General features: G+C 53.4%; 1 protein-coding gene across 1 annotated transcript; it reads right to left on the reverse strand.

Moving 5' to 3' along the window:
• Window positions 1–1,418: 1,418 nt before the first annotated feature.
• On the reverse strand, window positions 1,419–18,806 carry SLC2A7 (solute carrier family 2 member 7). Its single transcript, XM_069478234.1, has 12 exons — window positions 18,756–18,806; window positions 17,577–17,675; window positions 15,703–15,863; window positions 12,977–13,101; window positions 12,082–12,234; window positions 10,414–10,539; window positions 9,932–10,119; window positions 9,033–9,143; window positions 7,111–7,212; window positions 3,454–3,529; window positions 2,223–2,350; window positions 1,419–1,643 (listed from the first exon to the last, which is right to left on the reverse strand). The coding sequence occupies exons 1-12, from the start codon at window positions 18,804–18,806 to the stop codon at window positions 1,419–1,421; spliced, it is 1,545 nt and encodes a 514-aa protein (XP_069334335.1).
• Window positions 18,807–26,331: the final 7,525 nt, after the last annotated feature.

The following is a 26,331-nucleotide window of genomic DNA, read 5'->3' on the forward strand; positions in this document are numbered from 1 at the left end:
CTGCAAACTCTTCGACACCCTTCTGTTCAAAAGCTGCAGTGTAGCTCCTATCCCCGGCCCTCCACCAGCATGGGCTGGAGTTAGCGACCAGCTTCTAGCGAACAGAATGTGGCAGAACTCATGCTATGTGGCTTTGAAAGCTGGGGCATGTGCGTGTGTGTGTGTGTGCGTGTGTGTGTGTGTGTGTGTGTGTATGTGTGAGAGAGAGAGAGAGAGAGAGAGATTCTGTCTGCCTGTCTGTCTCTCCTTCTCCTCACCCCCAGGAATCCAATCCAGCTCCCAAGGTATGGGGGGGCCCAGGTCATGTGTCATTTTCAGCTGAGCCCCAGCAACAACCATCAGAAACTGAACGAGCCTTTGGATGCTTCGAGTCTTCCAGCTGAAGCCCCAGATGTCAAGGAGCAGAGACAAGCTGTCCCCACTGAGTCCTACCTGAATTCCTGACCCACAGAAACCAGGAGACACATGACTGTTGCTGTTTGAACCACTACATTTGGAGGTTATTTGTTACAGGGCAACAGGCAGACCAATAATTAATATGCAAAGTGACAAATACTCCAAGGGAAGAAGGCACACAGTGATTCTGGAGCCCAGAGGTGAGGGGACCTCCCCCTGGGTAGGACAGGAGAGGTTCTAAAGGCACCTTCAAGCTGAGTTTTGAGGGCTTGGTAGGGTTTTGGTCATTTGGATGAGGGGTGTGTGAAAGCACCCAGGAAGAAAGGCACAGACGTTTGAAAGTACATGGGGTGGTGGCAGGAAACCATGCAATGCCAAGGTTACCATCTGGGGTGACAGAGAGTCAACCAAGGACTGTAGCAGGGGATCTGCTGGGATCAGGCAGAATGCAGGTGCTGAACATGCTTTCCTTGTGTTCAAGTAAGATGTCAACTGCCCCAGCCTAGGGAGGGAATTGACTGGGACTGTTTTGCTGAAACTGGGAACAAGTCATACTCTTTTGCCCAGTTGCCCCTGGGATCAACAGCTGTGAACACTGGCCAGGACTAGCTGTGTAATCTCCATGGTGTGGAGACAGGAAGCCACCTCGCCAGGAAGGCAGTGGGATCTAGAGCCTTTGATTCTTCAGCTAACATTCTGGTCTCCGCGTATCAATTGCTGAACTTGAAAAGTTTTACTTTAAAAAGTGAATCTGTACATCATTCAAGTTGTGGTGCCAATGCAGAATCAGAGAATCGAGTCTGACCAATCAATGCTCGCGTACCTGCCTGGCCCTGTCTGTCACCCTCCCAGCTGACCACTTCTCAACTAAATCAGGGACTAAACTTTCCACTACCTTCCAGTTGCCACTGGGGGCACAAAAGTCTCAGAGCTGTTACCCTTCTCCTGGGCCTGGGGCAGGGAATCTCCTTTGTCATAGTAGGAAGTTTTGTCCACGGGCACACAGACGCCACACAGAGCCCCTAAAAGGAAGTTTTCATGGTGGCCACAGAGAGTACTTGAGGACCAACAATGATGGTGTCTTCTTTCTTGTCCTCTGGAATCTCCACCCCGTTTCTCTTGGCAAAAATGCGGTTTATCTCCACAAACGTTCGGCCCTTGGTCTCAGGAATGACCACGTAGATGTACACAGCAGTGAGGAGGCAGATTCCCGCAAAGATGATGAAGCTGTAGGCACCAATGGCCACCTAGACAGAGAGACGAAGACAGCAGGAGGGGGACACAAAGACACAACAGGACAGTTCTGGGTGAGGCTTTTGTGAGCCATAAAGGAGGTTCTTGGTGGCCTGGAGGAGTAAAACAGCTAGAAAATTGGATCCCCTAATATAAAAAAGGAATCCTTAGCCCGTTGACAATAGGGGTTTATGGTCTCTGGGCCCTGAAGGTGCTAAGCATGCAGACAGAGGTCAAGGTCAAGGTCATGTGCACATCTCAGCAACAGGAAGCAGGGGATTTGCTCCGTTTCTTGCTCTAGCTTGCTTTTTATTGCCTCTGACCTTCAGGGATCAGAGCACCTGAGTAATCGGCCCCTCACAGTGGAGTGGGAAGCTCCCTTCAGCGGTGGGAAACTGGCCTGTTCAGAGGGTTTGGCTGCAGCAGCGTCACCTGCCCTTAAAAGCCTGGGAGAGCCACGCACCCTCGTTGACTTCTCAGAGGTTCTTGGCACGAGGGGAGCGACTGCTGGTTCCCTGGGGCCCCTCCTGCCGCAGGGCTGGGGCTGGCTGGGGCTGGCTGGGCCAGGGGTGGGGACAGAGCCCCTGGCTCACCTGGACCGACGGGAACACGAAGCCCACGATGAAGTTGGTGAACCAGTGCACCGCCCCGTCCACCACGAGCGCGGCAGGCCGGGAGGACTGCAGGAAGATCTCGGTCCTCACCACGGCGGGGACGGGACCTGCGGGCAGAGGGCCGGGGACAGTGGAGTGGAGAAGGGCCCGGGGCCGGGGGAGGGGGGGGCGCGGGGAATGTCCCCAAGGGCTGGCGACATGCGGCCTGTTCCAGCTTCAGACCTCAGGGACCCGTACGGGCTGCCCTGCTGCGACGGGGACGGGAAAGGAAGCCCACCCACGTCCACAAGGCCAGGGCACGGAGAGGGCAGGAGCGGGAAAGGTCCCCTGGGATTTGGGTTCCACTGCCAGGTTTCCTCAAGGCCAGTGAAGGTCTGTAGCGATGAAGCGGATGGAAAACGCCCTGGGAGCAGCGGGGGTGAGTCGCGGAAGGAACGCGGCCTCCCCTCCCAGGCACGGAGCTTTCCCGGCCCTTCTCTGCGCTGCGTGGCTTTGACCTTCCCCGACGGTCAGGGCAGCAGGGCTCGGCCGAGCCGGGGGTGCTGCCCCCCGTGGGGGGTCTGGGAACCGCAGCGCCTGCCGCCCGCCTTTCTTTGGGGCCGAGTCCTTTTCTGAACCGTTTCTCTTTATCGCCCCGTTAAGGAGCTTTGTCTAAAATGTCTAAAGCCATTTTTTTCCCTAACCGTCATCCCATGAAAATTCATACTGTATATCTGTTTATGTCCTGTATATGTATCTCTGGCTTTATGCACAAAAAGAGTAAGAGTCAGCCCCTCCCCCAACCAATCTCCAGCCCTTGGCTGATATGGTCACGTGCAAAATGCGCAGCCTTGGGGAGGCACTCGGAGGGGAATTCAGAGCCCCAGAATGAAGCCACCCTGGAGCTGTCAGCTGCAGAAGAGGAGGGCGCCTTCCTCAGGGCTCTGCTCCCCGGAGTGGGTGCTGCGGGAAGCTAACTGTCCTGCCCCCCTCTTCTCCACCGGGACAATGCAACTAAGCGTCCCTTAGGACCTGACAGATCACCTCTCATCTGCCCGCACCTCTGGTTACTGAGTTCTTCCCGGAGGAGCCCGAGGCCTGCAGAAGCAGGTCTCTTGTTCCAGTGGGGGTGGAGGATTGAGGACACCCATTCATTCCACAAATACTCACTGAGCACAGCAGATGCGTCAGGTCCGGGAAGGACAGGGTGGGGGAGGGGTGCGGTACTCACTGGGCCCGATGGAATGTCCCGAGATGTAGGCGAAGACGCAGAGGATGCTGAGGTAAGACAGCTCAGGGACGGTGCTCTGTGGGGAGAGGCAGGGCTGTCTGGGCTGAGAGGACCTGGCCTGGGACCTCTGCGACCCTGGGGCTGAGGGCCCACGTGCAGAGAGGTCCACCTGCAAGGCCACCTTCCTGCACCACCTGAATTTCTGACACCTACATGGGCCTCAAGGGCTCTGTGGGCAAGAGAGGAAGATGAGAACAAGGACTGCCTTCTAACGTTCAAGTTCACAGCGGGCTCCCTCCAACCTCACCTAATCTTGAGTGACGGAGGAGGAGGAATATCTAACTTCTATTTATTTTCATGCCAGGTGCCACTTCCTACACTTCACATGTATTTACCCATCTAACCTTCCTGACACGCCTCTGCAGGCGCATATTTCTATTTCAGTCCTGCACACGTGCAGTCAGAGAGCCCGGGCACAGACCATGAGGCCCCCCCCCCCCCCGCCCCCGGTCCCTCAGGGATCAAGCATTGGCCCAAGTCACCCAATCAACAGGTGATGGGCTTGGGATCCGGACTCACTCTAGCACTCTCTGTGGGGAATCTTGTAGGAGCTCCAGGCCAGGGGAGCCGGCAGACCACCCTCTCTGCCCCTACGGCCAGCGGAAGGGCTGGCGCAAAACCAGGTCTATGGACTCCAGCCAGACTAAACGGGGCGCCCCCAGATGAGCTCCCCAGGTGACGTTCTAATGACAGCGATGATGAATGCTACAAGGAAGAAGTTGGCAGCGGGCTGGAAAACATGAAGGGTGAAGGGACACTGGAGGCTTCCGAGTGAAGGAGTGGTAAGACCGGATCCATTTCAACAGAAGGTGCTGGGGGAAGCAGACGGGCGGCTCGGGGGCATTTCAACACTTGGAGCAAAAGGGGAGCTGCCTAGGCTGGGGGGCCGCCCTGGAGCTGGTGTGAGGGGCCAGCCGCTGGCGCGTTTTCAGGCAGAGCCCCAGGTCGGACAGAGAAGTGAATGAGAAAAGCCACCAAGGACGCTGCCAGGGTTTCTGAAATGCACTGGCAGTGCCCTCTGCAGACGATGCTTGGTTTTGTTCACCCCTTTCCTCTTGCCCATAGTCTCTAAAGTTTCTACTAAAAACTTACATTTGTTTTAAAATTAGAAAAGAAAGTTCTTTCAACAGGAAGGTTTAATTAAACAGAATCATGAACGTCATGAAGGAGTTCAGGAAATTTCGCCCCAAAATATGACTCCTTGGTATTTTGAATTGAAGGCCCTTCGAGATCAAAAGGCACTGGAAGTGGCTGTCCCTCCAGCTGCATAAACCAGACTGACCCGTCAAAAGCACAGTGGACTCCCTTCCCTTCCCTTTATCTCACTGTACTGCAGGAAAGAAAATCAAGAATGCAGCCAGACCGGGTCCAAATCATTTTAAACATGATAGCTGTTTAAGTTTGCAAGTCAATCTGTTTCTCCCCATCCATTCATTCTCTCAAGTATCTATTTATCCTCTTCAGCAACCATTTATTGCCCCTAAACAGAATTATCGATTACTCCTCGTCTCCCCCTCCCTGCTAAAAAGAGGGTATAAAAATATCTGGATCCCCTTGAGATATTGGGTAATCGCTCTGCGATTCTCCCCGTGCACAGGGTGAATAAACCCCTTCCTCTTATCTCTCTGCCTCCCCCCACAGTCACTAATCCTATTCCTCGCCTCTCCCCTGCCCCCCTCTGCCTCTCCTATCCCTCCCCAGGCCCCAGATTGCTGAAGAGTCCCCAGACCCCAACAGCTTCCTCCCACAGAAAGGTCTCTACACTTGCCCAGCGCTTAAGGAGAAAGTCATTAGGGAGAGGCCATTAAGAAGAGAAGGAAGAGAACAAAGACCTCATCTCTAAATTACAGAGTAATCTCTTCACTCCACACACTCTTGTACTCAGGTATGTACGTGTATGCTCATGTTTGCAACTACATGTTTTTAATTTGAAAGGGTTTCAGTACAGTGGTGCAGTTACTGCAAAAGCAGCAACAGCCAAGAAGTATCCGAGGAGACACAAAATGCTGATTGTTTTAAAAATATTTCATATTACTCTTAACCGCTGCCAGTGGGAATGTAAACTAGCACAGCCACTATGGAAAACAGTGCTGAGATTTCTCAAAAAACTAAAAATAGAATTACCATTCAATCCAGCAATCCCACTTCTGGGTATCCACCCAAAGGAAAAGAAACCAGTATATCGAAGGGACAGCTGCACCCCTGTGTATCATGTTTATTGCAGCACTGTTCACCGCAGCAAAGATACGGAATCAGCCACACTGTCCATTGGTGGAGGAGTGGATGAAGGAAATGTGGTATCTATACACAATGGAATACTATCTGGCCATAAAAAGAATGAAATCATGTCATTTGCAGGAGCATGGATGGGACTGGAGGTCATTATCTTAAGTGAAATAAGCCAGGCACAGAAAGACAAATATCCCATGTCCTCACTTCTATGTGGGAGCTACAGAATTTGATCACCTAGAGAAACCAGACTGGAAAGGGTGCTCGGGAGCAGGGGGATGAAGAGAAGTGGGTTAAAGGGTATAAACACACAGTTAGAGAGAAGGAATAAATTCAGGGTTTGACAGCAGAGCAGGGTGACCATAGTTAAGCAAAAGTGTATCGTACTCGGGAGATGGACACCCTCGACTCCCTGACTTGATGATCACTTTGCATTATATATATGTAACAAAATTTCACATGTACCCCATACATTTGTACAAATAAAACAAAATAAAAATAAATTTAAAACTTTCACATCATGGCCATCCTATGTATTTTCGTAACTTCTGGAGGACGTAGGTAATAAATATAGGCTGAAAAAAGTTACACATTATAATGGTATATTTCCTGTTTGGATGGCCTGATGTGTTTTTCAATCTTACCATGATACGATCCCCAATTTCTTTTTAGCCTGTCCCTTTACTATTTCTTTTCCCAGTTTGCCCTGATCTGGACTCCAAGATACTTTTAATACTACAGACTGACGTACACTTGCCAGGGCAGGGCCCTCTAAAGAGAGCTCTGCCACACTTATTACCTGGGGAGTCATTTTAAGGACACAGTTTCAAATCAGCCCGAGCTCATGTGCCAGAACATCCTGTGCCTTCCTCCTTCCCTGCAGCCTGACCCTCTCATTCGTCTTGTGTGTCGTTGTTCCTATTTCAATCGAGACTGTTTTCCTTCCTCTTGTCACAGACAAGAGCGTTGGGTCAGTAGTTATTTTCTCCGAATGTTTATTCTGTAGTCCACGCCAGCCTCTGTTCTCACATCATTCTACTTCTTGAACGGGATGCCTCTTTAAGAACAGGTGTGCTCTTAAATCCACACCTGTTCATTATCAGTAGGTGTTTTCTAGCACAGTTGTGCCCTCCTATTTACATATGCACATATATATTTTATTGCAAACTGTTCTCTCAGTTTCTCCTTTACGTAACAGCTGGGCCGGTGTGTTTATTTATTTGTTTGCAGGCCCGGGTGTAGGTGAGCCAAACCATCCCTGACCTCCACGAACTCCAGGATGGTAGCATTGCAAAGTACCTGTCCACATGTCTCACCTCCACCCCCTGCCCGCATCCCCCGCCCAGGGGACAGGGAGTGAGTTCAGACCTGGAAGAGGAGCGCCAGTGTCAGCACCAGGCAGGAGGAGCCGCAGATGCCGTAGCCGACCAGCAGGAGGCGCCGCCGCCCCAGCCGCTCCACCAAGAAAGCCTGGGGGAAAGTGTGAGCGGTGAGGAGCCTCAAGGCCACCTGGCACCCAGAATTCTTGGGCTGAGCCTCCACTGCCTCCTAAGGGTGCCCCTTTCTCACCTCCCTGCCTGTGCGTGGGATGCAGGCTGCCTGCTTTGACACGTGTTTGACGCTCATGCCCTACACCAAGACCCTTCCTGGTTCCATTCATTTACAGACTGCAGGGATCTCGGCTCCCTGCAGCTCCCTCCTCCCAACTGGAACAACCACATTCTCCGGTTTCTGAGATGCTTTGACAACTTGGGACCTTGCTGGCCCAAGGGACTGCCCCTCCCACAGTTAGCCAATTCCTGGAGGTAGCAAAGAGGGGTCCCCGAGAGCGCCTCTTTCCTGTGCAAGCCAACCCAGGCCCACTCCCTCCACCTCCTGGGTGGGGCTCGCACACTCTGGCCGCTGTGCAGCTGCCTGATCAGCCAGAGCCACGTATGCCCCAGAGCCTGCTGAAACTATTTGCTGTTTACCGAGCTAATACTAAACCTGCCTGCCCTGCCTCGCCCCTTCCTTTCTGCAGGAACCGCAATAAAGGCTCTTGCTCACATCTTCCCCTCGGTTCCTCTGCGCCCGACTGGCCTAGAGCTTCCTGTGTGGCCTGTGCGGCGTGGCCTGCCCCCTCCTCCTGGGAACTGTGAGTCGCAAACTATCTTTTCAGCAGCAATTGTCTCCTCACCTGTTGGCCTGGCCATACCTGAGTAATAATAAAACCTACATTTAAAAGCAGACTCCCCCATTCCCTGGTGCTCCAAGCTCGGCCACGCTCCTTCCGACTAGCATATTCCTTCCTTTCCTTTGCGTCTCTAGTAATGCCATTTCTGTGTCTATTCCGTCCCTACTGTCCGACCCAGGGCCAGGCCCTGCACAGTCACTTGACTCATGTTACTTCCAATTCTCCCAGCCACCCTGCGGACAGGGATTGTCACTGCCATTGAGGAGGGCCAGCCAGGAGCACAACGGCAATCCCAGCATTATACAAAAAGCGTCAGTGAGACTGTGCCTGGCGCCCAGATGCCGCCCCTCCAGGGAGAGGGAACGTCTGTCTTTCTGGCTCGGGTTTCTCCGGGTAGGCAGACGGGGAAGAAGGTCCTATGGTGATCATTTATCCTAGAGGAGGAGGGCTCTGAGGATACAGGGTGGATCCTGCCCCAGAGGAACAAAAGGGAGGGGCCCAGGGGACAGCAGGAGGAAGGGGTTAAGAATTGGGCCCTGGGGGCCTCCTGCCTCCTCCCCTAATTCTCCTGTCATCCTCCTCTGCTGTTTTCCTTCACTTCTCCCTCCCGACTGGGACTTAAACTAGCTCCAGGGAAAATATAAATAAGTAATAAATAATTTCCAAAAAAAAATTGACTCTCCCTGGCAACTCAGGACATAAGAATCAAAATAATCAGACGCTAACTTGAAAATGTTCCGGGGAAGGAACAGCGTGATCTTCAGCTTTGTGCGTGAGCGCACCTTTGCGGAGTCACCCTGATGCAACATGTGTGACAAAGCAAAAGTGGCTCAGATTTTAAACATTAAACTCTGAAAATAACACCTACATCAGGATACCGAGTTTTGCAATCACCATCACAATTCTACACAGGAAGAAACTTGGATTTGAAAGTATTTTGAAACACCTGGTCAAGGTCACACAGATGGTAAGTAGGAGCACATCCAAAAGTCCATGTCCTGCAAGTGACCCCAGGATCAGGGTCACCACACTCAGCTGACTCTGTGGGGCTCCTGTCTACCTGGGGACACCTGCTCAGAGACCCCTCCAGTAGGCAGGATGCTGCCCGGGCACTCACCGAGATGACGGTCATCACTATGTTGATCACACCGGCACCCACAGTTACGTACTGGGAGTGAGAGGGGTCCACACCCGCGGACACGTAGATGATGTCTGCGTAGTAGTTGATCTAAACAAAAACACAGGGCTGTGCCGAGAGGCCCAAAGACCTGGGCCACTGGCTTAACGTTCTTGACTCAAGCAGTGAACAGTCCTGAAAGCCTGGGCTGGGGACCCCTGGACAGGAAGGAGGCAGCAGCTGATGGGCAAGAGCCATGACCGGGGGTCAGGACACCGGGGACAGAGCCCGGCCCTGCCCCCCTCTAAGCCTCAGGTTCTGATCTATGAAATGAGAACTGGACCACACGACATTTAAGAGCACTTTTCCCTCTGTCACTTTGCTGTTCTATGAGCTCAGACCCCACAAAATGATTTCTCACCCCTTGCTTTGGGCCAAGTCAAGCCCCAATTCAGCCTGTCTTCTGGTCAAGAGCTAAGGACGTTGGCACAAACAGCACTTCTGATAGCCATGTCATGCTGCTCCCCATTTGGTGGCCCCCACCTGGGCTGTCCGGCCCTCCCAAGATCACTTGTTAAACATCCACAGATCCCTAAAGGCCCAAAGCCACTCTCGGGCACTTCCCGGGGGCACCACCTGGGTTACCCACCCAACCTCTGACATTTCCCTCTGTTTTTCTCAGATCTCCACCCTTCCCACTGCACCATCCACAGACACGGTTACAGCTAAAGGACCATGTTCACCTGTGTCATGGCTGGTGGAAGCTCCTGACCCAGGCTGGGCCCACTGACCCCTGGCCTTGCGCTGCGGGAGCCACCCATTTATAAATCAAATCTGGTTCATTCTGCTCAATCTGCTTCCCCCTCCCCGCTACCCCGTCCTCGCCAGGTCCGGCGTACCGCGTTGATGCCCGACAGCTGCTGGCCGGCCATGAGCACCACGACGGACACCAGCTGCCAGCGCAGCGGCCGGAAGGTGCAGAGGTTGAGCACGGACAGGCGGCCCTCGGCGCGCTCGGCCTGGGCCTCTGCTCGCATGTCCTCCAGCTCGGCCTCGACGTCTGCGTGGCCTCGCAGCCTCTGCAGAGCTGCCAGGAGCAGAGCGCCGTCCCCAGCAGCCCGTTCATCTCGCTGCGGGCTGGACCTCCGGACCCCACCACGCGGCCCACTCTGACCGCAGGCTCCCCTCGCCATTCCCCTCCACCGGACCCCAGCCAGGTCCCCAAAACCGTGGTTGTGACCCGATCTCCACCCCCGCTCTATCCACCCACCCCACACCACTTTCTCAGCCCCGATCCACGGTGACTCCTACTCTGACCGCGGGCACGGCCTCCGGGGTGCCCCAGGGTGGAGGGGTTGGTGGAGCAGCTGGGCATTCATACCTTGCCGCGCTGTGGCTTCATCTCCTTTCTGAATCAGGGTGTAGCGGGGGCTCTCAGGGAAGAAGGGCAGGGAGAGCAGCTGAATTAGGGCAGGCACCCCCGTGAGCGCCAAGAGCACCGGCCAACCTGCAAGGAGCCAGGCCAAGGGCTGAGGGATACCCGTGGGGCTCCGAGCACCCCCTGCCTGGCCCCCCTCCACGGCCTGACTCCCTTCTCAGGGAGGGTCGCTGGCCTCTGGTGTTCCTACCCTTGGGGAGAACCCAGGACCCACCCACAAAGGGGTTCCACATGAAAAATGGAGAAAATAATTATAATTTTAAAAGTACATGTTATTAATTATTTTGCAGGAAGAGCACTGTTTTTCTTAGGGATAGGATATGATTTAAAAGTTTGATCAGAAACGATCCTAGAAAGCAAAAAAAAAAATAAGAAAAAAAGAATAAAAAAAAAGTTTGAGCCCTAGAGAAAATGAAGCTACGTCTTGTTCCTAATTTTATGGCTGGAATGGGCATAACCTCTGCCCCACTGGGGGCTGTGGTTGGGGAGTGGGGTGGACCCGGCATGTGCCTGTGTGAGCTCCTCCTGGAAGGCTGGGGTGAGGGGGGACCCTGAGATCCCACGAAGAGAGCAGGGGCTGCACCCGCCACCGCCCACCCCTGCTGGTAGTGGGACCTGGACGAGCTGCTCAGACTCTCTGAGCCTCAGTTTTCTCATCAGTAAAATAAAGATAATAATGCTAATAACACTACAAATAAAGTACCAGCCACGGCGTGGCGAGGATGAAAGAGGTGCCATGTGTTGAGCATCAGTGCAAGGTGGCTTTTCCCGGTCGATGCCTGTCTAATTAGTGTGTTTAATATTCAGCTACAGTGCGGCGGTTTAGGAGTCATTATTCCTAATGAGTTTTCACCCAGCGCCCACCGGGCTCGGAGTGTCCGAGTCCCTTCAGGGTACTGTGGGGAATGCAAGGACACAGACCCACCCACTGAGGCATCTGTGGAATGTGGGTCATTTGAAAATGAGTGTGATAAACGCCCCCGCTGCGCCGAGTCCAAGCCCTGTGTGCTGCGCCCTCCTCTTACTCAGCCCTGCGTGACTGTGTCACACTCTCTCCTCTCTCTTAAACCTCCACCCTGTCCCCCACCCTCATTCTCAGGCAACCACCCCACCTCCTGTTCCCCTGAGAAAATAGAAGCCACCAGAAGAAAACGTCTGCAGGTGTGCAGGGGCCACACCCACCCTGGTAATGGTGACGGTGGCTCAGCCCATTGACCTCACTCCCTAGGGACTGTTCCTGCAGCAGCCAAAGGTGCCAATACTTTTCCCGGCTTGAAAAAACCCCTCTTCCCTGGACCCCGTGTCCCCTTCCAGCTACCACCCACCTTCTCTCCTTCCCTATGTTGCAAAACTCCTAAGAATGGTCTACACTGCTCATCTCCAAGTCCTTGCCTCCCATTCCCGAGCACGATGTGTCCCCACCACTCACCAAAACAGCCCTGATCAAGGTCACCCACCACGCTGCACATTGCCCAACTCAAAGGTCACCTCTCAGGCCCCATCTGACCTGATCCATCGGTAATATCGGCACAGCCGAGTCAATGCCTAGACCCCGTGTGCTGTGGCCCCAGCTATCCCCCCCCCCCGTGACCCCCGTGTGCTGCTGGTCACCTGTAGGGTTGCCCAGGATGGCATGGAGGCTGAAGATCTGCGCTAGGAAGACGCCAAGGATGACGAAAACCTCGGTCATGGTTCCCAACATGCCCCTCAGGTTCTTGGGGGCCAGTTCTCCCAGGTACATGGGGAGGGCGCTGTAGGAGATGCCTGGTTCGGGCAAAGCAGAAATCAGGGGAGGCGAGGAGCAGACCCGGCCTCCCCCGACACGGGCCTGAGGGTTCATTCACCCCCAACCTAACCCTGGAGCTTCTCCGCACTGTCTGCCCCTCTGTGGAGATGGAAATGGGCCCATCTTGACTGTTCAGTAACAAAATCCCTCCAGAATCCTCAGCCCCCAGGGGCACATCACCAGGGTGAGAGGACGACACCTTTTCCTTTCTAGCTGCCAGGCTGGGCCACTTCCACAGGGGAGGACACTGAGCTTCCAGGTGTCCCTGGGTAGCGGGACATGAAGGTAACTTTTTTGCTTCTGTTTATTTTCTGATTTTTCTAAAGCACAGATTACTTGTATAACTTTTTTTTTTTTAAATAGGAGAAACTGCTATAGTTAAGAAACCTCGCTCACCTGCTGCCTGAGACCCCAAATTCTGTATTCCTTTCACTTGAAGCCCCTTATCCTCAGTTTAAACTGTACATCCTTGGAAGATACCTTGTAAGACCTTATTGGCTATTTGTGCTTCAAGGTAAAAGTGTGTTTTTAAAGATCCTTCCCCGACAGAAGATTTTATTAAGGAAAGGGAAGGGCTAGAAAGCATACGGCTTGCAAGGGCCTGGGAAGGGAGACAGGAGGATGCCCCGAAAGGGGACGGAGGCAGGTAATGCCAGCTGGACTCTGTCCGGCCAAAGAGCCCCTTCCCCCGAGGGTGAGCCTGCGCCGGGGCCCAGCCACCTGCACAGACGCCCAGCACCACTCGGGAACAGATGATCAGCTCAAAAGCCTTGGCCGCCTTGCTGGCCCCCATCAGGATGGCAGGGACGATGGCGAAGACGTTGTTGACCAGCAGGGCCCCCTTCCTGCAAAGACAGCAGGCCAGACACCAGCTCACGCTCTCCAGACCTGTCTTCAGCGGGGCTGGGCTGTATCTGCGCAAGCGCTGGTGGACGGGGCTGTGGACTGGATTGTGTCCCGGATTCATCCGTGGAAGCCCTTGATGTGATGGCATCAGGAGGGGATTGATTAAGTCATGGGGGGATGCCCTCGTGATGGGATTAGTGCCCTTGTACGAAGAGATATGCGAGAAATCTCTCTCCTTTTCTGCCCCGTGAGGACATAGCAAGAGGAAGGCAGTCTGTAAGCCAAGAAGTGGACCCTCACCAGGAACTGAATCTGTGGCACCTTGATCTTGGATTTCTGGCCTCCAGAACTAGGAGAAATACAGGTCTGCTGTTTAAGCCACCTACCTGTGGTGTTTTGTTATGGCAGCCTGAGCTGATTAGGACAGATGGGAAGCGTGAACCGGGAAGCGAGGACAATAGGAAGGAAGATTTGGGGTCACTAGGAGTAGGGCTGGTGTAGGGGATCTTCCTAACAATTGGAACTGCCTAGAAGTGGTAGGGAAGGAAAGAGGAATGGGCTGCCTCAGGAGGTAGAGAGCCTCCCGTCACTGGGGGTAGTCAAGTCATTGCTGGTGGTGTCTATACCAGACACGATGATTGGCAGGAATGTTAAACCCGAGTTCCCACAGCAGGTGGGATACAGAGCTGGACTAGGTCACTTCCAAGATCCTGTCCAAGGCTTAAAAACCACTAGCTTCTAGAAGGGAGGGAGGGAGTGTCTGGTGCACCCGGCGCCCTTGTGACCCATCCCGTCTTCCTGTCTTCCTGACTCTGTGCTCTATCACGATGCGGGTGGCACCCGGGGTCCCTTGCCCCTGCTGCCTTGCCTTTGGCTTTGCCTTTGCACATGGAGAAGAAGGGAGTGGGCTGGGAGGGCAGAGGGCTCCCCGGCTGTGGGGTTGCTGGCTGGCGGGTCTGGTGTTTTCTCCCTCCCTCCCTCCCTCCATCTCTCTCTCTCTTCACCTCTAGGCGATGGTGACTGCTCCTCCCCTCACCCCTTCAGGTCAGGAGGTGCTGAAGCTGCCAGCAGCCCCAGGCACCACCTTGTGATTCCCCCACACCACAGAGGACCCCGGGACCCCGACTGATGCAGGTGCCCCGAATGAGCCAACCAGGAGGGCAGGGCTCTGGTGCCAAGAGCAGGGGGACAGTGGTGGGGTCTCCATGAAAATATCCCTGGCTCAGCCACACTGAGGACTCACCAGGGAGTCCACAGACATGCAGACTGGTGTCCTCAGGCCACTTTTGTCTCCTGGGGCTGCCAGAGCAGTGGCCAGAGCCCCCACATGGAGAGCAGAGAATCAGCCGGCAGGAGAATAAGCGGCCCCCACGGGTCCCCGCCCTCCTCTGGACCCCCAATCCCTCCTGACAACCAGGAGGCCTGTCAGCCTCGGAGGGGCTAGGGCTGGGACCCTCTGGTCAAGGCCGGCTCCACCACATTCCTGGGCTCAGCCTTCTCATCTGCAAAATGGGATGTCCTTATGGTCCCTCCACCACCAAAGTTCTGTGACTGTGGGGTTCAGACCACGAAATGTGGAAGCCAAGCCCAGGCTTCTAGAATAGTCCAATCACTCTCAGTCTAGCCGAGAATAGCACAATCTGGATGACAAAAAAACCCTGAATTATGGCATAATTACAATACATTGAGTGTTTTCTTCATTCCAGGGCACAACATATGACAAATTAATTGTTAACTACTCACAAGAAGAGGCCCTGAGTCCTGCATTAATAAATACATAATTAATTTTCACATCTGCACTATTTTCTTTCAAGCCTGCAGACTGAAATGCGGTGGCTTCTCGAGTCAGCTTCCTTAGGGGGCTTTCCACTCATCCTGCGAACCACCCACTGGGCACGTCAAGTCCAAGTGTCACCGTGAATTGCCAATGAGTGGGGGCTGACCTAATGGAATGCCACCGTGCCTCACCCTGAGACCTTGGCCCACACTCTTCCTTCCTGGGGACCTTGACCTGTTCATCTTTCCTTATCTGTGCAGTCACGTTTTTGCAGCACCTGGGCTTAGGCAGAAAGATTAGTGAACCTGTGTAAGGCAAGCAAAGTACAAAGACCTACCTGGCCTTCATTTCCAAGCTAGATATGAGCTGGTGGCAGCCAGCAGAGTGACTCAGTGTGACCCCAAACCTTGGCAACAAAGTCTGATGAGTTTGTGCAAGGAGGGGCTGCAGCTACTGGAACTTGGAGCCACGAGATCACCGGACCCCGAATGGAAGCCCATCAACAAGCATGTATCAAACACCTGCTGGAAGTGCTTACAAGGCACTAAGCTGGGGACTGTCAGGAACTTTGGTCTCAAAGGCTGCCCCGCCTCTGCGGTGGTGATGGAGGGAGTGTTCTCCCCTGCCACTGCCTAGGAAGGAAATCCCAGGGACAGCCGGGGACTGGCTTTAAGGTCACGATGCCTGTGCCAAAGTGGAGACTAGATTTCAGACCTTCTGGTTTTAGGGGTCACATCATCTCCCCACCAGGTGCACAACGGCCACGAGACAGTGCGGCTTCCTAACGTGAATCTCAAGTGAGAGCAGCGAACCTTCTGTTTACCTGCCACACCTATCAGCCAGCAGGCTGACGACCAGGGATCCCAGCAAGCCGCCCAGAGGAAACACGGACACCGTGCAAGACCACAGGAGCAGCATGACCTCCTGGTCCATGAAGGTGGCGTGTCGCTCGAAGTAGGTTTCGTTGTAGAATGACTTCAAGACCTGGAAAACAATGCCCCACCCACAGCCAAGAACACTGTGCAACTCATGAGAAACGATGACGTGAGTGTTCTCAGTGGCCACTTGCCGTTGCACAGAGGGATATTTCTGCCAATACCCCTGGGACACTATCGAATCTGTTAATTTCCTGCTGTTACCTGAGAATAAACAAATCTACTGTGTGATGGGTTGAGATGATGTAGCACACTGCACAAAAAAATAATTGTAAAAAAATTCACTGTTAGAAAATTCACTTTTTAGAGCCTTACTCTGCCAGTGGCAACATAGGAAATATTCTTACTAATTGTATAACTTCAGGCAAGTTATACGACCTCTAAAGCCTTAATTTCCTCATCAGTTATGGAAATATATCTCATAGGGAATTTGTGAGCATTAACTGTGATAAAGGGGTGGTACATTGCTTGACTCAGAAAAGATGTTCCCTCAATGGTAATAATTATGAATGAGTACACTGATTTGTGTATATACGTAATATACACATACATGTATATATTAGTATGTGCCATGAGCAACTAGTGCAGTACCTTCTATAAAGCAGTAACTGTAAGTTAATGACATTGATTTTTAAAAATACAGCAGGACTCACATACCCACATGAACGACCACTCCACCTGCCCCGCCTGGAGGCTGGGTCCCATCCCCTCTACCCCTTCAGAGACATCCTCCCTGTGGTTGTCCCCATCTGTCCTGCATCCCTGGCCTTCCCCTCCTGCTGCTCCCCTCCCATGAGTGCACAACCCAGCTCCTGCCTTAAAAGATCTAACATGATCCCCCCCATCTCCCTCCACTAAGCATCATTTTTTTTTTTGTTGTTTTGTTTTTGAGACAGGGTCTTACTCTGTTGCCCAGGCTGGAGTGCAGTGGTGTGATCATAGCTCATTGCAACCTCGAACTCCTGGGCTCCAGCGACCCTTCTGCTTCAGCCTCCCGAGTAGCTGGGACTGCAGCACTCCACTGCGCCCGGCTAATTTAAAATTTTTTTTGTAGAGACAGGGTCTTGCTTTTGTTCAGGCTGGTCTTGAAATCCTGGCCTCAAGCAATCCTCCTGCCTCAGCCTCCTGTGCCCGGCCTAAGTGTTGTTTGTCTCTCCATGCAGTGGAACTCCTTGGAAAGGCTGCCTGTTCCTCTCTGCTCCTCCCTCCTGTTCTCTCTTGAACCACCTTCAGTTGAGCTTCTGTCCCCCGCTCTCCCCTCCGCTGACCTTGTCAGGGTCACTCACACCCTGCACAATGTCAAAGCCGTGGTCAGTCCTTGGTCCCCGCCTGGACTCATCAGCACAGCTGCCCGCCCCCCACCACACTTTAGTAGGCTGTGGATGCTCCGCCCTCGGGTCCCCCACCTGCTAAAGGTCTCTTCTCTTTCCCTTCGCTCCCCCAGCCCCAATCTCAATCCCTAAACCCACAGAGCTCAACCTTTGACCCCATTCTCTTTGTCATCTATGAGGGGCCTTCCCAGGGTGAGAGCAATGGGACTGAGGACCAAAGATGCTGGGCAGGGACTCGAGGTCCCCCCGACGTCCCAATGTGCTAGGAGAGGACAACACTCCTGGGAGCAGCACTTCCAGTCATGCCCTGGTCCCCAGAGATGGGCATCCAGGAGGCCAGGGGAAGACAGTGGCTTCCATGGAAGAAGACAGCAGCCGCCTCCCACCCCTCAGGCCCTGCCCAGCTGCCCAGCAACCCGCCTTGTGCCCACCATGTGTGGCGTGTTGATCACCGCGATGTTGTAGCCGTACTGGAAGGCCGAGCCGAAGGCCGCGCTCAGGGTGGCCAGCACCAGCGTGGGCTGGAGCCGCTGCGGGAGGTGAGGGCCAAGGTCAGCACACTGTGGGGTCCACCGTGGCCTGGAAGTGGATGGGGAGCCCTGGCCGCGCCCAGGGAAGGAGGAGGAGGCGGCTGGGGCATGGACAGCATTGTCTCCTCTGTCTGCATGAGGGTTATCTAAGCACCTCCATGTGCCTGGGCTTGGCCCTGGAGGGAGGTGACGGGTGGCGTGGGGGGTGCTTTAGGGGACAGGCCCAGCAGGGTGCGGGAAGCTGACTTTCTAGTGAGGGGAGGCCAAAAAAAAAAAAAAAAAAAAAAGACAAATACAATGATTCCAAACAGTGAGAGGCTGTGAGGACAATGAAGTGACGGGTGGGGCCCAAGCCAATGGGGGCCGGGGGCTGTGTTCAGTGGGGTGGGCAGGGAGGCCTCTCTCTGCCTGGAGCTGCGCCCCGGGCAGTGAGATTAGCAGCCCTGCGGGGCCTCTGCGGGGAGAGCATTCTAGATGGGGAGCAATGCACAGGGCCCCGAGGACCCACTGCCTGCCTTTGGCTCTAGAGAAACAAGGCTGAGCTCAGGAACAGGGGCTTTCATGGCCACCATGACACCCCGGACAGCTCAGCCCGGGCAGCTCAGAGGCGGCTGAGCCCAAGGGCCAAAGTGTGAGGAGGGGGCTGGGTGGGCTCTGTGGCTGCCTCCCACAGCAGAGAAACCAGCTGGTGAACAGCCGTACCCTGGACCACCACCCAGCCCTCTCCCTGCACACCCCACGCCATCAGCTGCCTGACCGCCCACAGCCCAAGCCCGGCACTCCCTGCCCCAGCCAGACAGACAAGGATTCGGGCATCGTTCAGAGGCTGAGTCCCCTGGGCCCTTAAGGGTGGGGGAACTGGGGGAGGGCAGAGGGAGGTGTGTCTGCAGTGCCACCCAGCCTCCCACGTCCCCTAAGCCGTGGGGTTTGGGGATAGCTGCTCCCCTACACTGCTCTCCCAGGGCGCACTGTCCCCTCCTTGCTAGAAGCAACTCCAAGGCCTTCACCTCCCTCCACAGGTCCCCATACCTGGTGGGAAAGGGACAGGGATAGTGACAGTTTCCTAGACTTGGCACTTACCCCCTCCCTGGGTGGGGTGGGCAGAGGGGTTCCGGCCTCTTTGTTCTCCATCCTTGCTCAGGTGGGAGAACAGGTGCGCTCTACCTGCCAAGTGACACCTTAGTCCTGCTGTGGGCTGGCCACCTGCAGGACCTGCTATTTCTCCCCTGAGCCCTCATGGCTTTATGACCCTTCTGCCCTCTGGACCTGCCAACGTTTCCCAGGAGCAAATCTCCTTAAACATGTTGATAAGAAACAGGTTGGTGTTTTGCCAGTGCACAAGTCACACACAGCGTGGATTTCATCTTTGCCTCCGCCAAGCCCCACACCAGAAGCTCCCCAGTTGCACCAAGGAGGAATAAACATCGTCTGACATTGGTCCCTAGAGATCAGGAGTTTTGGAAACCAGGTCAGGCCGTAGCCTGGATCTGGGCGGCTTCTGCTCTGCCATTTCTCCAAATCCGCCTCCTCTCATGCATTGGGACGAACTGTCCATTAGGGGGAAAGAGAAAACTAGATGCTTTTAAAGAAATACAATTTTATTATTTCTAATTACACTTAATAGTATTAAACAAGTCCATCAAATTTTGGAAAAAGGTGCTCACTTCAGAATCATCTCTACAAGCATTAAAAAAGAAGGGAGTGAGCGAATAAATCATGACCAGTGGACTGATTGGAACACCAGGCTGCTGTGTCCAAGGATAATCATGAAAACCATGTGGGAACCTGGAAACACTGCGTGTCTTTCATTAACAGGGACTTTATGTGAAGTGACCGAAGCAGAGCACGCTCAGTGCCACGGATGGTGGCCGGAGGGCCATCTCAGGGCAGGGAGGACAGGAGGTTCTTATTTCTCCTGCGCGCCCCTGACCTCTTGGGTGTTCTCTGAGGGCATCCGCGTTTTGCCCCCCGACTTCCCCCTGAGTCCTCCGCAGCAAGGTCCTCAACCCTCCTGTTTCCACTAACCCAGTCGAGGCTTTTCATGCCCATTTCTTGAAATTCTTCCAGCCTCTTCCCGTTGCCCAGCGCTCATGCCATTGCCCTGCTCTGAGGTATTTATTTAGGTGTTTCAGCAGCCCCCACCCAACACCCAGTAGCAACATCTCCATCAGTTTTCTGTTTCTGCCGTAACAAATTATCACAAACCTAGTGGCTTACAACAACACAAATTTACGCTCTCAGGGTATTGCAGGTCATAAGTCTGACACGGTCTCTCAAGGTGTTGGGGCCGGGTGCAGTGGCGCTTTCTGTAGTCCCAGCTACTCGGGAGGCTGAGGCAGGAGGATCGCTTGAGTCCAGGGGTTTGAGGTTGCTCCGAGCTAGGCTGACACCACAGCACGCTAGCCCAGGTGACAGAGCAAGACTCTGTCTCAACAAAAACAAACAAACAAAAAGGTGTCGGCAGGGCTGCGTCTGGTTCTGGAGGCTCTGTGGGGAGAATCTGTTTCTTGCCTTTCCCAGCGTCCAGAGGCGCCTGAGTTTCTTGGCTGGCGGCCGGGGCCCATCAAAGCCGGCAGCCCCAGACCGGGTCTTTCTCATGCTGCCCTCGCCCTGGTTCTCTTCCCTGTGATAACACTGGGCCCCTGGATAATCCGGATAATCTCCCCCCAGGGTCAGCTCGTCAGCAGGCTTGATTCCATCTGCACATTTCACTCCTCTGCCGCATGACTCCGCATTTTCACAGATTCTGGGAATGAGGGCAGGGGCGCATTGGGGGCATCATTGTTCTGCCAACCACAATTGTCTTCCAGTTTGTTTCTAAAGACACCGAATGCCAGTACAGCAGATCTTTCAGCTTTATCAGCCAATTCTTGATTCTTCCGCGTGCTTTCCCCAGTGAGGCTCAGTGGGCCTGCTCCTTTCTCTGAGCCCGCTGCCGCAGCGCAGTCCGGCTCGTGGCAAAACCGAGCTCCTTCCCGCTGCTCCTTCTGCTTAGACACTCTTCCCTCAGGTCTCAGGTCAAATGTCACCTCCCTGGGGAGGACCTGCCTAGGACCACCCTTTCTAAAGCCACCCTCCCGTCTGGCCCGGCACCCTAACACTGTCCCTGACAGTTACCTGAAATAATCTTAAGTATTGGTTTACTTGTCTTTTGGACCATTAGATCCACTGCCAGGCACACAGTAGGTGCCAGGTAAATATTTGTTGCATAGATGCATGTTCTTAATTCACGATGCTCCCTCCTCCGCTGCCCTCCAGAACACCTTCCCTCCACTGCCGTGCAGATTCCACCCATTCCTGAAGGCTCAGCTCACAGCGCACCTTTTCCTTGAAGATCCTTCCAGTTCACATTCATTCACCCAACATGTGCTAAGTGCCAACAAGGGCCAGGCTCCCTGCCAGGCACCAGAGCTGCTCGGATGATTAAAATGTTCACAGCAGACCCCCAGACTGGACACAATGTTCAGTCAATTCTTATTGCCCTGTGGTTTCTTTTTGCACGTGGCATTTTTTTTTAAATGTACAAAGAGTAGATGTCATTGGGCAGATCTCTTGGATATCCAAGGAACCTCAGTTAGTGCAACTTGCAGAAGCCTGTGTCCTTCGTGTACTGACCGGAACACTGGCAGCACACATGGAGGCCGTATTTCCAGATCAGATCTTGCCAGGTTTGAGCAGAACTGGTGCTAGGGTTTGAATGTGTCCCCCAGAGTTCATGTGCTGGAAAGTCAATCCCCAACGTGACAGTGTTGAGAGGTTGAGCATTTAAGGGGTGATTAGGTCACAAGGGCTCTGCCCTCTTGAGTGGATCAATGCTGTTATTGCAGGAGTGGGTCCACTATCTTGAGAGTGGGGTCCTTATAAAGGAGTCTGACCCCCTCTCCCACTGTGTCGCCCATGTAGTGCCCTCTGCCATATTAGGGTGCAGCAGGAAGGCCCTCACCAGACACGGCCCCTGGAGCTGGGACTTCCCTGCCTCCAGAACTGTGAGCCAAATAAACTTCTATTGCGTATCAATTACCCAGGCTGCGGTGTTCTGTTATAGCAGCACAACACAGACTAAGACACCTGGCAAGAGCAGGAACCCTGGCCAAATTTTCACACACGGCTCTGGTGACGCCTCTACTTTCAGGGGTTCCAGTGTAACAGAGTAGTCACCCCTCCTCCCATAGATATGGAAGGGAAATATTGACAGTAGGGAATACAGAACTGAGGGACTGGCCTGAAAAAAAAGGCAAAGATAGTTTCTGTCTCTTTAAAACATCCTCCAGTCCTTTCTGAGAAATAAAACCTGCACCCCTGCCTCAGGCCAGGGGTCGGGAGGGGCAGGGGAATGTCTTGTTCTTTGTGCTACAGGAGATGGCGCAGCCCAGACCGGGGAGGGAGGTCCTGGGTGGAGGTCACAGGTTTGCCTTCAGTGAGATGGGACCGGGACGGGAGACGGGACGATTGGTATCATTAACTGCAGTTGAACAGCAGTTACTCAAAGCTGAGAACCCACCCTTTAAAAGCTTGGTATTTCTGCTTGTTATTAGGACGATGGCATGCCTTTCAGACAAGAGTCTCCATCCTTTTCATTTGCTGGCAAATTAATAAAACTTTCCTTTCCTTCTCCTCAAACCACTTGTTCTTGTTTTTCTGATGCAGCCTCAAGGACGAGTGCTGAACTTTCGGTGGTAACACAAGGATGCAAAAGGCACGTGCGGAGCTTCTCTCCCTGGCTACACTGCAAATTCCCGAAGACAGAGATGCCGAGACCTATCACTTCCGCGTTCTAGGGCAAGGCAGAAGGCGGGATGACAAGAGCCGCCCTTCAACAAGCACTCAACCCACTGGCTGAGGACCAGTAGCAGGGAAAAGAGGAAAGGTTCATGGGTAAGAGAACCAAATCTCACCTATTTTTACCATGAAAGTCATGCAAATGTGGGTGTCGAGACACCAGCTTCCTGCTTCCTCATTCTTCCTCTGGGAACTCCCAGACAGCCCTGGAGAAAGCAGACTGAAGGTGACAAGATTCTGTCTCACTGACATTCCAGATTAGAGCGTCAGGTCTCCATTCTTTCTACAACGAAAACAGCCCATGCACTTGCCACTCCTGCTCCTGATGTCCCTGCCCCGGTGGGTTAAGCAACACTAGGATGCAGGCAATGGAGTGAGGTTTTCACAAAGAAAAATCTGTTCCCTTTAAAGGACTGAAATGTATTCTGCAATTACATCCTTCCTAGGCAGGAAAATGCTCTTTCTTTTTCAATGTCTTTTTCTCATTTTGATCGTTAATGGGAGTCAATTTGCTTTTAATGTTCTTCTTTGCAAAATAAAAAGTAGGCAGCCCTAGGTTACTCCACCACATTTCTGTCTGTGAAATCCAAAAGTGTGGAAACCGCTGGTCAGACCTACCTTCCGACTGCCTGATTGGGCTATGAGCATGTCGCCTCAGGGCTGGGCACGTTCTCCCTAGTTCTGATCTTTCCTGCTCCGCTGTGAACCTTTAAAATCCTCCCAGCTGACACTCTTCATTTAATGAGCCGCTACTATGCACCAGCTGCTGTTCAGGTGCCGTGGATACAGCGGTGAGCCATGGGTCTGTAACCCTGCGCAGCCCCATCCCTCTCGCCGGCCAACGCCTTGACTTTGATTCCGGCGGTTGCGAGGGACTTCCCACCTCCTGACGTCGTCCAGTTCTCCCAAAGTGTCATTTCTCCTCTGCCTTCGCTTATCTTTGCAGCCTGCTTGGCCCCCAATGGTCTCCAAACTTTTTCAGTCGTGCCTCCTCATCGGTCAGAGAATTTTGACTACAAACCTCCATTACATGTATACTTATTTTTTTGTATGTAACATACATGTACACGTTTTGTAAGTGACAAACACCGGCTCAAACAGGAATAGCACCGGGAGGGAGAGAGGGAGGGCTAAACAACTGGAGCTTCCAATCCATCTTCCTGCCTCGGCCGCGCTCCCGCCCCTCACACTGCTCTCCGTGGGGCCACCGAGTCATTGAACCCAAGGGGTGCTCCTTTCTGGTCCCAGCAAATGGTAGGGCTGGAGGCTCCGTCCTCACCACCAGCCTCCCTGTGCCCCTTGTTGGATGGTGTGCCACCTCCCACCTGTCATCCTCCCGGTCCATATGCAAACGTGGGGCTTTAACCTTGTCTCATATCCTCTGGGAAGGATCCGATTTTCTTGCTCCCTCCTGGGCTCCCCCAGACTCTTCTCCAGGGAAGCTGGAACAACTCTTTAAATTGCAGATCAGATCAGGACACTCTGGCCCAAATCAGCCAGTGGCTTTCCATCACACTGGCAACAGAATCCACCACCCACCAGGCCGCCCTGCTAAGTGTCTGGACAGCACCACCATCCTCCATCACCTCCCCTTTCTGCTCCAGCCACTTGCCTCCTGTCATCCCCTGAACCGTGGCCAGCCCTCCCCCACCCCAAGACATTGCACCTGCTTTCCTTCCGCTGCCTCTGGGGTGGCTCCTGCCCTCCATCCAGGCAGTTCCCCCACCTGCCACCCGAGGCTAATCCAGTTTTCTTTACTGCACCTCTCAGAAGTCATGGTTTTCTTCATTGCCGCAGCCTGGAGCAGTGCCCGGCACACAGGACGTGCTAACGAATTTATGGTTTCCCCCCAAACCTACATCCCTGCTCTCCTGAGCTCCAGAGCCACACGCCAACTTCCTTGTGTACATCTTTTGCGTGTCCCATGAGCTCCTCCATCTCAACATGTCCAAAAATTACATGAACTTCTCCCAAAACCTGCCACCCAGCCCCCCAAACCACTGCCCATGGGCCCACGTTAGAAACCTGGCAGGGTCCCCAGACTGACCTCCAGGGCTGAGTGGTCCCCGAATCCTGCTGAGTCCATCTCTGAGTGCCCCTCACGTTTGGTCCTGACCACCGCTGGCTTTACTGGGCCCTCACTGTTTCTTACAACGGGTCTCCCTGCCAGGCCCCGCCCTCCACGCCACTGCCAGGCACTCCCCAGACACCAGGACTGTCTTGACAATCGAGTCCAGCTCAGCTTGGCCCACGAGGACCTGCAGGATCTAGACAGCACCCCACCTTTCTGACTTCACTTTCAGACCAAACTGCTTGGAGCACCCCCAAAGCTCTCCCCATCTCTGTGCTCTCAGCCAGAACATTCATGCTTCACCTTCCTACTGCACCTTCTCCAACTGGGAAAATCTTGTCTTTCTGAATTCCTCACCTCCCTTCTATATTCCTATACCTCTTGCCTCCTGCTGTATTTTACTAACCCAGGTATAGACGCTTATCTATAAACATTTCTATATGTAGCCCTCTGAATCTACATTAAGCTGCACGAGTTCATATCAAAGTCTCCAAGTCTAATCTGTTATCACATGGATCATTCTAGACTCCTTCTCATTGCTTGTAATCTCCCACTGCAACAGTGAGGTGGCTGCCACCATCTGCCACCCACTTACTTGACTGTTCTATCCCAGGATGCCTGCACGCGGCTTCTCACTACATCTCACTTGCAGGTTTATTGGTCTTCAGTTTAATGCACATTCCCAAGCACTTATAAATACCTAAGAGCACTTAATACATGCCAGAGATCAACACTATAAACATATAAAGTCATTCAATTCTCACAACAGCCATTTATTATTAGGTCCATTTAATAGAAGAGAAAACTGAGGTACAGAAAAGCTAAGTAACTTGCCCAAGTTGCACAAGTACTATGTGGCAGAACCAAGGTTTGCCCAGAATCACCAACTCCACAACTTCCCTGTGTTAGAGGTGCTGCAGTCCCTGGACTTCTGATATCCTGACCTGGCCGCTTCTCAGCAGCCACATCTCTGGCTGTTTCTGTGCCCCTTCCATGCAGCAGACCCCTGCCACAGAAGGTCAAGGATGGTTCAACTGCAGAGTTATACCCTTTACGTCCTCTGGGCCTGCACTGCTCCTGTGACTTATTTAACTTGCTGCTGGTGGAATCCCCATTCCACATCCACAAAAGGTGCTCCCAAGTCCCACTGCCCTCCTGCCGAGCCCCCAGCTTCTGCCTCCCAACTCTAGATGTCACTTCCTATCACAGGCCATTTGGCACTTTCAAGGTTTTCTCTATATTTTTGTACACATCCTCTTCTCTCTCTCACACACATGCACACTCCTTTATTTACATCTAAGAAAAGCCTCCAGCTCTGTCATATTTGTGGTGGGGGAGGGGCACCCACTCCTCCCTTCCCACTCCCCGAGTCTCACCTTCAGGACTCTCAGTACTCACTACACACCTGAGGACATGCAGCCCCTTCCCCAATCTTAAACTCAGAAACTCGCAGCTTTGCTACCACCTCATCTCTCACTCTACCCTTCTGGCAGTGGATATGTCTGAGAGTCCGCCAGGCCAGGCCCCTTCCAAGCCCTGGGGTTCAGGGATGAACAAAACAGGCCAAGCCCCTGCCCCCAGGGAGCTGGCACCCAGTGCAGTCAGACGCCTGCAGGAGCAGGGGACCCACTCTTGCCTTCCACCTGCTCCCGGAAAGAAGCACACCTGAGTGAAAAGTGATCAGATTTCCTTTATTGGCTGTACAGAAGCAATTCCATTTCCCACTAACAACATAATTTAGAATAATTCTGACTCAGTTAATATCTCTACAGGGACCTCTCCCCAGATTTCTAGACATCATTATTT

This window comes from Eulemur rufifrons, chromosome 8, assembly GCF_041146395.1.
Source record: "Eulemur rufifrons isolate Redbay chromosome 8, OSU_ERuf_1, whole genome shotgun sequence".
NCBI lineage: Eukaryota > Metazoa > Chordata > Mammalia > Primates > Lemuridae > Eulemur > Eulemur rufifrons.